The sequence below is a fragment of the Ciona intestinalis genome, chromosome 10 (assembly GCF_000224145.3).
Source record: "Ciona intestinalis chromosome 10, KH, whole genome shotgun sequence".
Classification (NCBI taxonomy): domain Eukaryota; kingdom Metazoa; phylum Chordata; class Ascidiacea; order Phlebobranchia; family Cionidae; genus Ciona; species Ciona intestinalis.
In genome coordinates, this window is record NC_020175.2 from 1507744 (window position 1) to 1519502 (window position 11759).

Here is an 11759-nt window from a genome sequence, read left to right on the forward strand (position 1 = left end):
TCCTTATACGCACTTCAGTTGGACGCGCTTTATTATGCTAACCAGCTTCGTTTGGTTGTAGTTTTTGCGGTAATTAAAAAGAAACGGAATACACGTCAATATACAAACACATGATTTAAACAGCGATGTTAATCTAAATTAATACCTGAATTTTCGGCGTTTAAAAGTTGCAAATAATAATACAAACAATCGTGTACACACAATCGTGGGTAATCTGCAATTATGAGAAGAACATTAGTATAAATTAAATACAAAGAAAATACACGAACATACCACGTAGAGAATGTAACCTCTGACCTCTAGTGCCAATCCTTTACTTAAATGAAATCAAAATTATGCGCCAAGAATAAACTGAGATTGCCACGTAAAAAAACTCAATGAAGCAAAGAAACATAGATATTTAAACTTAAATAAATTTGGCAGTCAGCCAACCGTGACATGTTGCAAATATGATATTCTTGACTGAGACCCGAGCATGGAATACAAATTTAGTGAAATCAATTTACACCAATATAGTATTTATTGTTTGCCTTCATACCAAGAAGATGTTCAATCACATGTTTATGGCATTTATTTTGTTTAGACAGTATCGCTACACAGCTGATCAGAACTTTGTTCGATAGGTACCGGAATGACTGGAAGGAAAACCGAAAGGTTCCATCAGTACTGATCAAAAGTATAAGCGAACAACATTATAGTGACAGTTGAACAACATTTGCAAGAATGTTTCATACAAAATGTGATTCATGCAAGAGTTATATTGTTTTCATTCAACATTTCTAGAAATACACATTTAAATATTAATTTTTTTTTTTGTCCGGCTCAGTGGTTTAGTCGCCTGCATTCAGAACCAACGTGTCCCTTGTTCGATGCTCGATGGCGGTACTAACACTGATCGGCGTATGTGTCCTTTTACCGGACATTGCTCCAACCCAGCGGTCACTTATGGGTTGTCCAAATTAACAGTCATATACAAGAAAAACAATTACCCACAAAGTTGCATATATGTGGTGACTCGCTGCCCAGACGAAGATAAACCTTCTGTGGAAGTGCGTCCGGTTGTGACGTTGTGAGTACTAGTGTAGTCCTCGAATGATGTTCGCGAATCATGTGAGAAGGAGTTTGCAGAAATAGTCCGCAGATTGAGTCCCACGGGTCAAGAATCGGGACAGAAAACGGGCTTTGTCGGAACGGAGAACGAGTCCGCAGATGGAGTCCTGTATATACGGGTCAAGAATCGGGACAGAAAATGGAACTTGGTCGGAACGGAGAACGAGTTAGCAGAAATAGTCCGCAGATGGAGTCCTACGGGTCGAGAATCGGGACAGAAAACGGGACTTGGTCGGAACACTAGAGTCGGAACCTATACAAAGAACGTCACTTCTGGACGTACAAGGGTGTTGGGGTGATGGGCCAAGTCTGGCCTAAATCCCAGGTCCTCACGGACCTCACAGACCTCACCCATACAAAAAAAATAGAAATAGAATTAAATTATTTTCATTGTTTTGAATAAAGAACGGTTGTACCAGATGGTGGATTTGTTTCTTCTGCGCTCTCCAAGTAAATGCTGCTTACTTGATCCGAACAAGTTTCTTTGCATGTCCTAATGGGAACATATCATAGTAAAACCATCTGAAGTAAAATGTGCACTACAAATATGGGATGACCAGCATACCAATGTAATGTTGCTTGCTTTTTTCTAAGCCCCACTCTTCCTTTTAAAAATGAAAACACACACACCTATATTAGGCTATATATATACTTATTATCGGTTTAGTCTTTCTTGTCTTTTTTTTAAACACAGTACCAATCAGGCATGATTACTCGACTTATGGTAAACTCCTATAAGATATCTTTAACTACAGATATAAATATAGTCTATGCCATATGGGGAAAAAACGAAAAAAAATTCTCCACAAAGCTTGGTAGGCTATTTTGTGTGGTTACACTGATCCCCAGGAAATAACTTCCAATAAGTTGCTGGAGCCATTTAAAGTATTGTTAATACCTTAAAAAAACGCTTTGATTTGCTTATCTATCAAAACTGCACCAATAAACCGTAAACCGCTAATAGGCCGGGTTTTTCCCATAAACGAAATATTGTATTGTTACCTCACAGTGCCTGCGAGTGACGTTTTTTACAACTTTGAAATTTGATTTTTTAAACGTTAATATCTTTTAAATTAAAGAAAATTTTCATAAACTAGCTGTTAATTTAGCATCAGTAAGACATAAAACTTTATTCTTATGCTAAAAACTGCGCAACCATGAGAACTGTGGCCCAGACACTTTAAATGTTTAAAAACCTTTACTTGTCATTTTTTTAAAGGAAAAACACTGTTTGTCCAGCATTGGCACCGAAAACAAAGGATGCTGAGCTGTGTGCAATGCTCAATACTGATACCATTGACACTGATGGCCACTGGCCTAAAACACGGGTATGCATGCAAACCTGGCGTTTTTGAGGGTATGCCTGCATACCCTGCTAAGCTGACATAAAATAACGTGATTTATATGTTTGGGAAGTTTATTCAACATATTTAATTAATTATACACGACCAATGTTTTGTTACAGAGCCAACCATCAATAGTTCTATGGACCTTGTGTTTGAAATGTCCGGTCAAGGAGAAGACTTGCCATCCTCTGTTCCTACTACACAGAATACAAGCCCTCTACTAAGTAAGCATGTTTTAAATGATGCTTGTTTAAATTAAAGTCAATATTAATTTTGAATTCTTTGTTTCTCCAGAATATGTATTTTTTTTGTCTTAAAATACAAATTTTGGTTTGTTTTTCTAAAATATACTATTTAAAGTGGGGATTATATTGTATTTGTTTTGTGTTTATGCAGATATTCCTCAAATGGATGATGCTGCACTTTCTGATGATGATTTATTTGATGAGTCGATGCTTCGACATGCTGATGACATCATGGAAGCATATAAGAACCCGAACAGCCAAACTAAAAACACAACAAGCACCCCTGTACGAGATGTACCTGTCAATCATGTTGAAAGTTCCAATCAATCAAAAATTGTCAATTATAAAGCGGGCATGTCAGCTGTCAAGCATTTAAAGCCAAACGCATTACTTCCCTGCAAATCCAGCTCAACTACTGTCACAGTAGAAATAAAACAAACCGAGAATTTGCAGAATAGGCATATATCACCTGTGCAAGATATTACTAACAGTGCAGCCACTTGCATGAATTTATTTATGTCCAATTCATCACAAAAGACAAAAAAACCACCATCGAAGTTTAAAAAGATGTCCCAGAAAAAAACAAAATTTCAACAAGATACCAAAGTAGTTTCCGATGTCAGTATTCCAGAAGATGTGTTGGCTTTGCTTGATATGGATGATAGTTGGGTGGAAGAAACCAAACCTTCTGTTCCCATGAACAAAGAAGACAGGTTAAATTCCAACCTAGAAAAACAACCTCAAAGCAATCAGACCTCTCAGTCAAAAATCAATCCAACAGCTTCCATCTGTAAGAACAATGGTAACAATACTAAAGCTCCATTTAACCCATTTCAAAACAAAGTGTCTGAAAAGAACAGTGCAGGTACATTTAATCCATTTCAATGCAAAGAAAACACAAAAAGTAATGCCACTGTCAACAAAACAGTCAATTCATCACAAAATGATACCAAAGGTTCTGGGAGGAAAGGTGGTCAAAAAAACGAGACGTTTAACCCTTTTCTAACCAAAGTACCTGCAAAAATGAGTAGTCCTGCCAACAATACATTCAATCCATCGCACAATGGTAACAAAGTTTCCGCAAGTAAAAGTAGACGAGCAGTTAATACATTTAACCCTTTTCAAACTAAAGTTCCTTCAAAATCTATCAGTCCACTAAATGGTAACAAAGTATCTTTAAACAACAATAGTGCAACCACACCAATGTTTGTTCCAAATCTAAAGCCAAAAACTGTTGCTGCCAAAAAGACCACTACAATATCGGACCCAAAAACGGAGTGGGTTCAGAAAATAAAAAACATTCATAACAACATGCGTGAAAATGATACAAGAAAACCAGCAATGAAAGAAAATAAGAAACAGCAACCTCAAACCTCAAACTTTAAAGCATGGCAAAGCATTCAAGATACTAAAACCAATGGTAGGGTTGCTCCTCAAAAAACATCAATAATTAGAAGTGAACAGTCAAGTATGGCTAAAAAGTGGGATCCAGTTGTAAAAACAAACAACCACGAAACAAACATGAACTCTGATGATGATGAACTATTATTGCAAGCAGTTATGTTAACTGAGGCAGAAATGGAGAAGGTCAAGGGTGAAACAAAAATGGGGCCTATCAAGCCAAAAATGGTTCAACCAATTCTTTCTGGTAAATTTGTATCACCACCTAGTGCGAATTCATCACAGGGCCGATGTACAGCGTCTGAAATCGAACGAAAAAAACGACTTGCAATGCAACGAAGACTAATACGGCAGCAGCAACGAAAACGTTGACGTGCTTTTTCTCACGGTGTTTATAAATAATCACATTTTGTGTCTGAATTTTTTGTTCACTCTACTTTTAATATTTCCTTCATTATGAAATGAGAACACCGATTTGATTGTGATATCGTGCAGGATAAAACACGGTACTAGCGTAACCATTTAGCCTACATATTTTATTGTACCGTTGTATTTCCGGAAAACGCCGATATGATTTCACACCACACACGTAACCCGTCGTGACGTCTATGCACGTATAATTACGTAGCTGGTTATATAAAAAGGCTGAACTCCTAGCCCTTAGAATACCTATATATCTTAAAAGTAAAACGGCGTGGCTAAGATTCGCGCGGCTTTACCAGCGATGTTCTATAGCAAATTGTTAAAAGCGGCCAGCGCTATTAACAGAAGAAACTTCTCAAACGAACCTGCGCTTTGGAAGATAGCTAACTACAGGTTAGTCTGGTTGCACTTGGCTTGAAAAGGTTTAAAATAAAGGATTAAGAAAATAAATGTAAAACAGCATAATACGGACCACTTTAATGTTTCGGGAAAGTTTCTTTTTTAAATTAGTGAATACGAAGTCATTGGAATTGAATCGGGTAAACCATAGGGTCTCCACATATGTGCTGCTGTTGTGGATCAATTAATTAGGAGTGCCGCAAAGTAAGTACCTTAGTTTTTCCCACGCCGGAAGAAAATGGTCCGACATTCCATAGCCTATAGTCACCGTACAACTAAAGAAGTTTTATATAAAAAAGGGATTTATAAGATTGAAAATCATTTTTTAAAATCGAAACAAAGTTTTTAGGCCGGTATTGTGCTGTGTACTTAATAGACCCAAATAAAAACAACTTTACAAGAACATGAAAATTATTGTTGTTATAAAACAAGGTAGCCTATATGTTGTGAACAGTTTGTATATATTGCACTCACGTTACGGCAAAACTACTGAAATTTCGATACAAAATTATACACGGCTAAGGTAATGTTAAAAAATCGAAAAAAACAAACGATTTATTATTGCAGATTCTTTGTTCCTCTACAAACAAGGTGGCGTGACACGGGGCACGACGGTAACCTCGCGGACTCTGTTTATTACGACACAATGATATCTTTGACACAATCTTTTGTTTCTAAGTACGTCAAATTGCACCACTCAACGTATTATAGAGACACGGCGAACACGCGTTATTTCCGGGCAAATTATGCTGTTTTCACACCGTCCTGTGTATATATATATATCGAACGAGCGCTATAGCTACGTTAAAGAGGCATACAAACGAAAATTCAAAGTTTGTGTATTGATAGATATGCTCAAATGTGACCTAAAGCTAGCACCGAGTTTTAAAACACAAAATAGCTTTTGAAAAAAATGAGTTTTAAAACAGCAAATTCGACCGCCGGAGTAAAAAAATGGTCGTAGCGCAATGCATGGCATTTCCCATGAGAAAAAAATACTCAACTTTGATTGTCCCTAGTATTAAAATATTGAAGAAAGTTCAAATTTTATTTCTGATTTGGTATAATGAATGCTTCTTCTTCAAAACTATGTAAAAAAAACTTTAAAACATGGACTTTAGTACTTTTAATTTTAGATTGAACATAGCTACATAATATGCTGACTCAGCACTTTTTTCTTTGTTAGTTAATTTTTAGCACTTTTTTATATTAAAATGTTCAATATGTCTTACTAGTACCTACTGTAACATTTTTTTGAAAAAATGTCAGTCTTTCGTGTTTAATATTAGGTTTGAAAATATGCTGAGCCAGCATAATCTGGTATGCACCTACGTTCAATTGAAAAATTAAAACATAATAAAGTCTATGTTTCACAATTTTTTATATATTCTTGAAGAAAAAGCATTTGTTATACAAAATCAAAAATAAAATTGGAACTTTCTGTAGTATTTTAGAAACTAGTAACGATCAAAGTTGAGTGAATCTTTTTCTTATGGGAAATCCCCTGCATTGTCGAAACAGCCGAATTTCTTTTACTCCAGTGGTTTTTTCACGCGATTTTTTGGGTAACTTAGATGGTACTTTTAGGATACATTTGAGCATATCTATCCATATACAAATTTTGATTTTTCGTTGGTATGTCGCTTTAATTTAAATCACTTCGCTATATTAGTATACAAACTTAGTTTTTTTTATGTTTTACAGGTTTAACAACCCGGGACTGACTGAACATATTTTAACCGACAACTACTACGAATGCAGGTATGTAACCGTACCGTGTTATCCAGTAATCCCATACGTCACAGAATAATTCGTCACACATATTTAATTCGTCACATATATTTAGTCATTAATACAATCAAAGAGATTAAAACCAACTCTACTTATAAAGAGATTATTTTAATCTCTTTGAGTACAATCATAGTTAATGAAAATATTCTCATCAACTATATGTGGTACAATATCGGAAAACAATGGCAATATTATTCAGGAACCGCCTAAGTTACCCAGAAGTTCCTCTGGTGGGGTTGGGGGTCACAGAGGTTACAGGTTCCAGATTAAAGTTCACCGTCGGATTTTTTAAACAAAAATCAGACCAATCGAGTATCGCCACATCACCGATAAATTTAGACTTGCGCGGAAGTTTATTAGACGATAATGACGTTATAACTATCGCGGATCACTATGACAACGAGGCAGCAGTGCTCGGTTTCCAAGCAACCGTAATGAAGGGTTTAGATGAAGGCATACCTAACGCTTTAAAGGAAGCAATAAAATTAATACAAATGAATTGTTCGGATTTGGATAAAAAATAAACAAAAAAATGATGAAACAAATTAATTAAACTAAATATTCATAACTTTTATTAACAAAACCAAACATTTTAGAAATAAATTACAGTAGGGAGAGGGAAGACGGGACACCTTTTACATTTATTTTCTCGCCCCGTTTGGTGGTAAACAAAGAACATTAAAAAAATATAAAACTGTATGCCCAAGACTCCCATTGACCGTTGGTAATTGTTTAAAACACGATCAGGATATTTAGATATTATGTGCTAAAGGTGTCCCATCTTCCCCCACCCTACAATAGTACAACGGGAGAACATGGGACACTTAAGCACATATTGCAAATATTTCAAAAATCAAAATAGATTTCGATTTTTGGGTAATATCACGAATTAGTACTATCATTCCTTTATTATGTGACAACAATTCAAAATTTTATAATAAAACACACGACGAGTTATTTAGCAATTCGCACAACAGGTGAAACTTTACAAATTCGAAAAATCAAAAGATAAGATGGGACAGTTTAAAATCATTGTTAATTTTGATTAATAAGTGTATTTATTATTAGGAGTACACGTAAATAACACAAACTAATACTGTACGCTTTGAAAATAAGGTTTAAACATTGTTTTTCTTGCCCTACTGCTATAGTTTTTAACATGTTACCTACATTATATTAACTGTATAACAATTGTATTGTTTGAACGACAATGGGTATTGTTCGAACTTTAATTGATAAATATTGTATTCTACAAATGTATATCAACTTGTAATAGCAGAAAACTGATAATAACTATTATTAAAGTTTTCATTTTTGCTACAAATTGGGTATCACTACACTGTTTTTCGTACAAGCTACTTCTCATAATTATCTCTAAGTGCGAACGACTAAAAACCTTTAGAAGTATATTTTCAAAATAATATCTCTTTATTATATCAGTATCTTATAGTTAAATAGAGGTATAAATTATTATTTTCCCCCTGAGGTATAAATTATTAAATTAAAATCAAACCTTTAGAAGTTTGGCCATAAAACATATAAAACTACAATGTGGGGGAAGATGGGACACCAAATTAAAACATAATTACATTAGCAGTATTCTGCAACTTGTAGTTAACCCACCGAATTTAACAGGCTGTGCTTTCTTTGCCATGTAAACTTTATACATATAACTCCAAACCAATATTTTTTGTTCTTTTTACTTTAAATTAAAATTATATTTACCCCTGCCTATTTTCCCTATGCAAATATCTCAGTTTTTTTTACAAAACTAAAACTAGTTTTATGAGACAAAATCAAACTGTACGAAATATTCAAGGTTGTTTTACGAAGCTATGATACTTGTTTAATCGTTCACACTTGCAAACTACAAAATTTCATCTGCTTTAATATTATTTTTGCGACATTCAAAATTAGCACCTTACTATTTCGCATTTTTTACCTGTTCAAAATCTACTGTTTCTATTTTACATATTTTTTTAATATTTAAAAACAGTATTCAGCTTTGACGCGCGTTTTATAAAGTCGTGATAATACTGTCGAATAATTCTTTAACATTATTTTCCTGATTATCATGGGCATGGGGGTCCGTAAAAAGAAAATTAAAAAAGTCTCATGTGACAAAGTGTCCCATCTTCCCCCATCCTACTATATATATTTAGACAATTCGGTCCCTTTGTTTGGTCCAAATAAACAGGTCTTTTTTAAGAAATGCGGCATATCTTAGATATATATAGTAGGTAGGGGGAAGATGGGACACCTTTTCATTTGATTTTCTCTTCCCATTTGGCAGTAAAAAAAACATTCAAAGAATTATAAAACCGTATCTTCCCGACTACCACAAATCGTTGTTTATTGTTTAAAACACGATTATGGATATTATGTGTAAAGATGTCCCATCTTCCCCCACCCTACCCTATATATAAAGAAAGAGACCTGTTAACTAGACTTGAATGTTTACGTACATATTTAGATTTTTGCTTTTATAAAATTTTTACCTGCGTTATCATTTATTCATTTTTAACTTGTAAATAAAGTTGGAATTAGATAAAGCACACACAGCTCTCTGTAATGGATGTCACCATTAATAAATAATAATGAATGTCTCTCTATTCGATGTCTCTATCAATACCTTGAAACTATCATCCCTAAGTTAACTTTTTATAAACTGTGTTACTCCATATTTTTTTAATTGTTTAGAAAAAACTTGAACCATATTTATCATTTGCAAATACACCACTGCTTCTCATACATGGTAGTTGCTTGTTGTAAACAAAAAAAACTTTTTTTAAACTTTAGAGACCATCATAAGAGAGTTATATAACTTTTTGCTTTGATTGAGAAATGAGAACTTTACATTACTGATTAGTTCTGTATTCAGAGTGTAAACAATCCACAAAGAACGGCAGAACTTCAGCATAATGATTAAGGTTGATTTGAAAGTATTTGTGACCACAGGGTTGACATAGTAACAAGGATGGCTTCTTCTGTTCGTATAGTACGACTACCTTGGTTGGGACAAGTGTTTAAATACTTGTCAAACAACAAAGATAGCTCTATATCGCCTCCTAGAGCTTCGTCAGCTTCCAGTCCAGCTTCTAAACCTTGTAACCCTCCAAATACAATCAGAAGATGTTTAAAAGTTGGCATTTTAAAGTCAGCAACTGGTTCTCCTTTATCTGATGTCCCAATTGTAATGTCATACTTGCCAGTGTCTGAATACGGACAATCAACAATAGCAGAACTTAGAGAGTTCGCAAGACGGACGTTGTACCCCCAATACAAGCCCCCCTTCGTCCGGGGGTAATGAGGGGGAACTACTTCACCCAAGATATACTTTTTCTTCTGTTCTTTAATTTTAACAGTGACCCTTATATTGGGTTGCAACACTTTATCAATCTGAACTGTTTTTAAAGTTCCACAATCAACAAAAGATCCTTTTCCTGGTTTGATCGGTCGGTCCACAACGACTCCTTCCCTGAATTCTGCGTTGTCTTGCTCCCTCATGTGGTGGGGGCAATCAAGCGGGTTTAAAACTCCTGCATATTGAAGATCTTTATGTTTTGGAAAGAAAGACTTGCGAAGGTATTGCGGACACTCGAGATATTGCAAGATTCTGGCAAGTTGGATGTTGCAGTTTCCTTTCTTTCCGACCCCAGTAAAGTCTCCCTGGGTGGAAGAGTCTTTGCCTGAGGATGCAGATTCATCAAATACGATGATCTCATCAACCTAGAGCAATAAAACCCATGACCAGGATTCAATGTCAGTTATACAAAAATACAGTCTATCCCATTTTATAATAATATACTTAGCACTAACACTAAGAATAACTGTAACCTAAAAATATTAGAAACAATTAGTTAAAATTTTAACCCCAATAAAATTTTGCCAACATGCTGACAGAACATTGAAATAAGATTAAGTTTTCATGCTGGAGGAGCCAGTACCTTGTACATATTATAGTATTTTATATACTGTTTCTTTACATAATTTTACCTGAAAGACAACGCAGGCACGAGCAATTTGACCAGCAAGGTAAGTCCTTAATTCAGGAGATTGTGCGTTGTCCAATATAGAGCCAGGTAAAGCAACACTCACTGTGTACGACCTCCCATCACCTAGAACAGGTTCTTCAAGTTTTTCTTTTTTCTTTTCAAAATCTTTTTTCAAGATCATCTGTTTTTCTAATTTTCGAATTTTTCTTTTTTCTTTATGGAGCTTCTTCTCAACTTTTCTTTTCAATTTTTCTTCCGATTTGTTTTTGCTTGGTCCATTCATTTTAAATGTGTTGACTTTTTAACACACAAGACAAGACCCTAACCTCAGACACAAATGACAAGACCCTAAATAAACATCATTGTACTAGTTATACAAAGGTATAATACATCATTGTACTACAGCAGCAATATTGAAACAACAAATAAATTTGAATTCAATGAGTAAAGATTCACAGTGTTTTTAAAGAGTTGTTTACTTTTCACATGAGATTTAATGGTATGGTTTAGCCAAAACGAATGACATTGGTTTACTAATACATTGCTTCAGAAAAAAGGTATTTGAGCAAGTACACTACTTAGACAAGGATTATTTTTCAGATGGATTTTTGCGAGATGTTTCTTTCGTTGATACTTCATTATAAAGTGTTATTTTGTGCAAGTGGTCCTTAAAAAGATAATTGTTTTGGAAATGTTTTTTAGAAGATGTTTCTTTATGTTTATAAGATGGTATATAATTAGATGATTCTTTGGGTGGTTTGGCTGCGGTTGGTTTATGCGTTGGTTCTTTTTTAATTGTTTTCTTTTGAATTTTAGTTTTTAATGTATTTTCCTTAGATAGCACACTATGTTGTATTTTAGTTTCAGATAAATTTTAACTCAATTCATTTAACTCTATTGGTTCTCCAACTTCTTCTTTTGATGAAAATAATCTTGGAGTAATAGAAAACTTGACGGCAGACCACAGAGCCTGGCCAGCTCGCTGTTGGACAGTTTTATCTGAGATCACCTCGTTTGTATCTTTCTACAAGATTGAACTTCTTAGTACT

At 34.6% G+C, this 11759-nt stretch overlaps 4 protein-coding genes and 2 long non-coding RNA genes across 8 annotated transcripts in view; 2 read left to right on the forward strand and 4 right to left on the reverse strand.

The window, feature by feature from the left end:
* The window catches only part of LOC100184741 (putative uncharacterized protein DDB_G0285119), a 10587-nt gene extending 5960 nt beyond the window's left edge, over positions 1-4627 (forward strand). The window contains exons 4-5 of the mRNA XM_009861640.3: positions 2576-2680; positions 2853-4627. Coding sequence (XP_009859942.1) covers positions 2576-2680; positions 2853-4474 — 1727 coding nt within the window. The 3' untranslated portion in view covers positions 4475-4627. The remainder of the gene's footprint in view (positions 1-2575; positions 2681-2852) is intronic.
* LOC108949849 lies at positions 156-2438 on the reverse strand. Of its 3 annotated transcripts, XR_003396316.1 has the most exons (4): positions 1676-2438; positions 1527-1603; positions 274-635; positions 156-214 (listed from the first exon to the last, which is right to left on the reverse strand). It is a non-coding gene; the product is annotated as an uncharacterized LOC108949849 (long non-coding RNA). The 3 variants fall into 3 exon arrangements; XR_001974929.2 differs by having other exon boundaries at positions 1527-2438; XR_003396315.1 differs by lacking the exons at positions 1527-1603; positions 1676-2438 and having other exon boundaries at positions 274-1488.
* Positions 4628-4776: 149 nt separating the features above from the next.
* On the forward strand, positions 4777-7260 carry LOC100182373. The gene is made up of 4 exons (XM_002131349.4): positions 4777-4918; positions 5492-5602; positions 6629-6685; positions 6915-7260. The coding sequence occupies exons 1-4, from the start codon at positions 4827-4829 to the stop codon at positions 7237-7239; spliced, it is 585 nt and encodes a 194-aa protein (XP_002131385.1). The 5' UTR covers positions 4777-4826; the 3' UTR covers positions 7240-7260.
* Positions 7261-8063: 803 nt separating this feature from the next.
* On the reverse strand, positions 8064-8282 carry LOC113474627. Its single transcript, XR_003396314.1, has 2 exons — positions 8229-8282; positions 8064-8111 (listed from the first exon to the last, which is right to left on the reverse strand). It is a non-coding gene; the product is annotated as an uncharacterized LOC113474627 (long non-coding RNA).
* Positions 8283-9388: 1106 nt separating this feature from the next.
* LOC100187134 (putative methyltransferase C9orf114) lies at positions 9389-11060 on the reverse strand. The gene is made up of 2 exons (XM_002131209.5): positions 10712-11060; positions 9389-10444 (listed from the first exon to the last, which is right to left on the reverse strand). The coding sequence occupies exons 1-2, from the start codon at positions 10991-10993 to the stop codon at positions 9641-9643; spliced, it is 1086 nt and encodes a 361-aa protein (XP_002131245.1). The 5' UTR covers positions 10994-11060; the 3' UTR covers positions 9389-9640.
* Positions 11060-11759, reverse strand: part of LOC113474624 — a gene marked incomplete in the record, with an annotated part of 5792 nt that continues 5092 nt past the window's right edge. The window contains 1 exon segment of the mRNA XM_026836444.1: positions 11060-11728. Within this exon segment, the coding sequence (XP_026692245.1) occupies positions 11585-11728 (144 nt within the window).

What these genes read in the sequence shown, in the direction of transcription:
- LOC100182373 (XM_002131349.4), top strand. Translation starts at nt 4,827, where the DNA reads ATGTTCTATAGCAAATTGTTAAAAGCGGCCAGCGCTATTAACAGAAGA. An exon ending in TGGAAGATAGCTAACTACAG is followed by an intron (nt 4,919 to 5,491) that starts GTTAGTCTGGTT and finishes TTATTATTGCAG; the next exon opens with ATTCTTTGTTCCTCTACAAA. An exon ending in ACACAATCTTTTGTTTCTAA is followed by an intron (nt 5,603 to 6,628) that starts GTACGTCAAATT and finishes TATGTTTTACAG; the next exon opens with GTTTAACAACCCGGGACTGA.
- LOC100187134 (XM_002131209.5), bottom strand. Translation starts at nt 10,993, where the DNA reads ATGAATGGACCAAGCAAAAACAAATCGGAAGAAAAATTGAAAAGAAAA. An exon ending in GTGCCTGCGTTGTCTTTCAG is followed by an intron (nt 10,445 to 10,711) that starts GTAAAATTATGT and finishes TTATTGCTCTAG; the next exon opens with GTTGATGAGATCATCGTATT.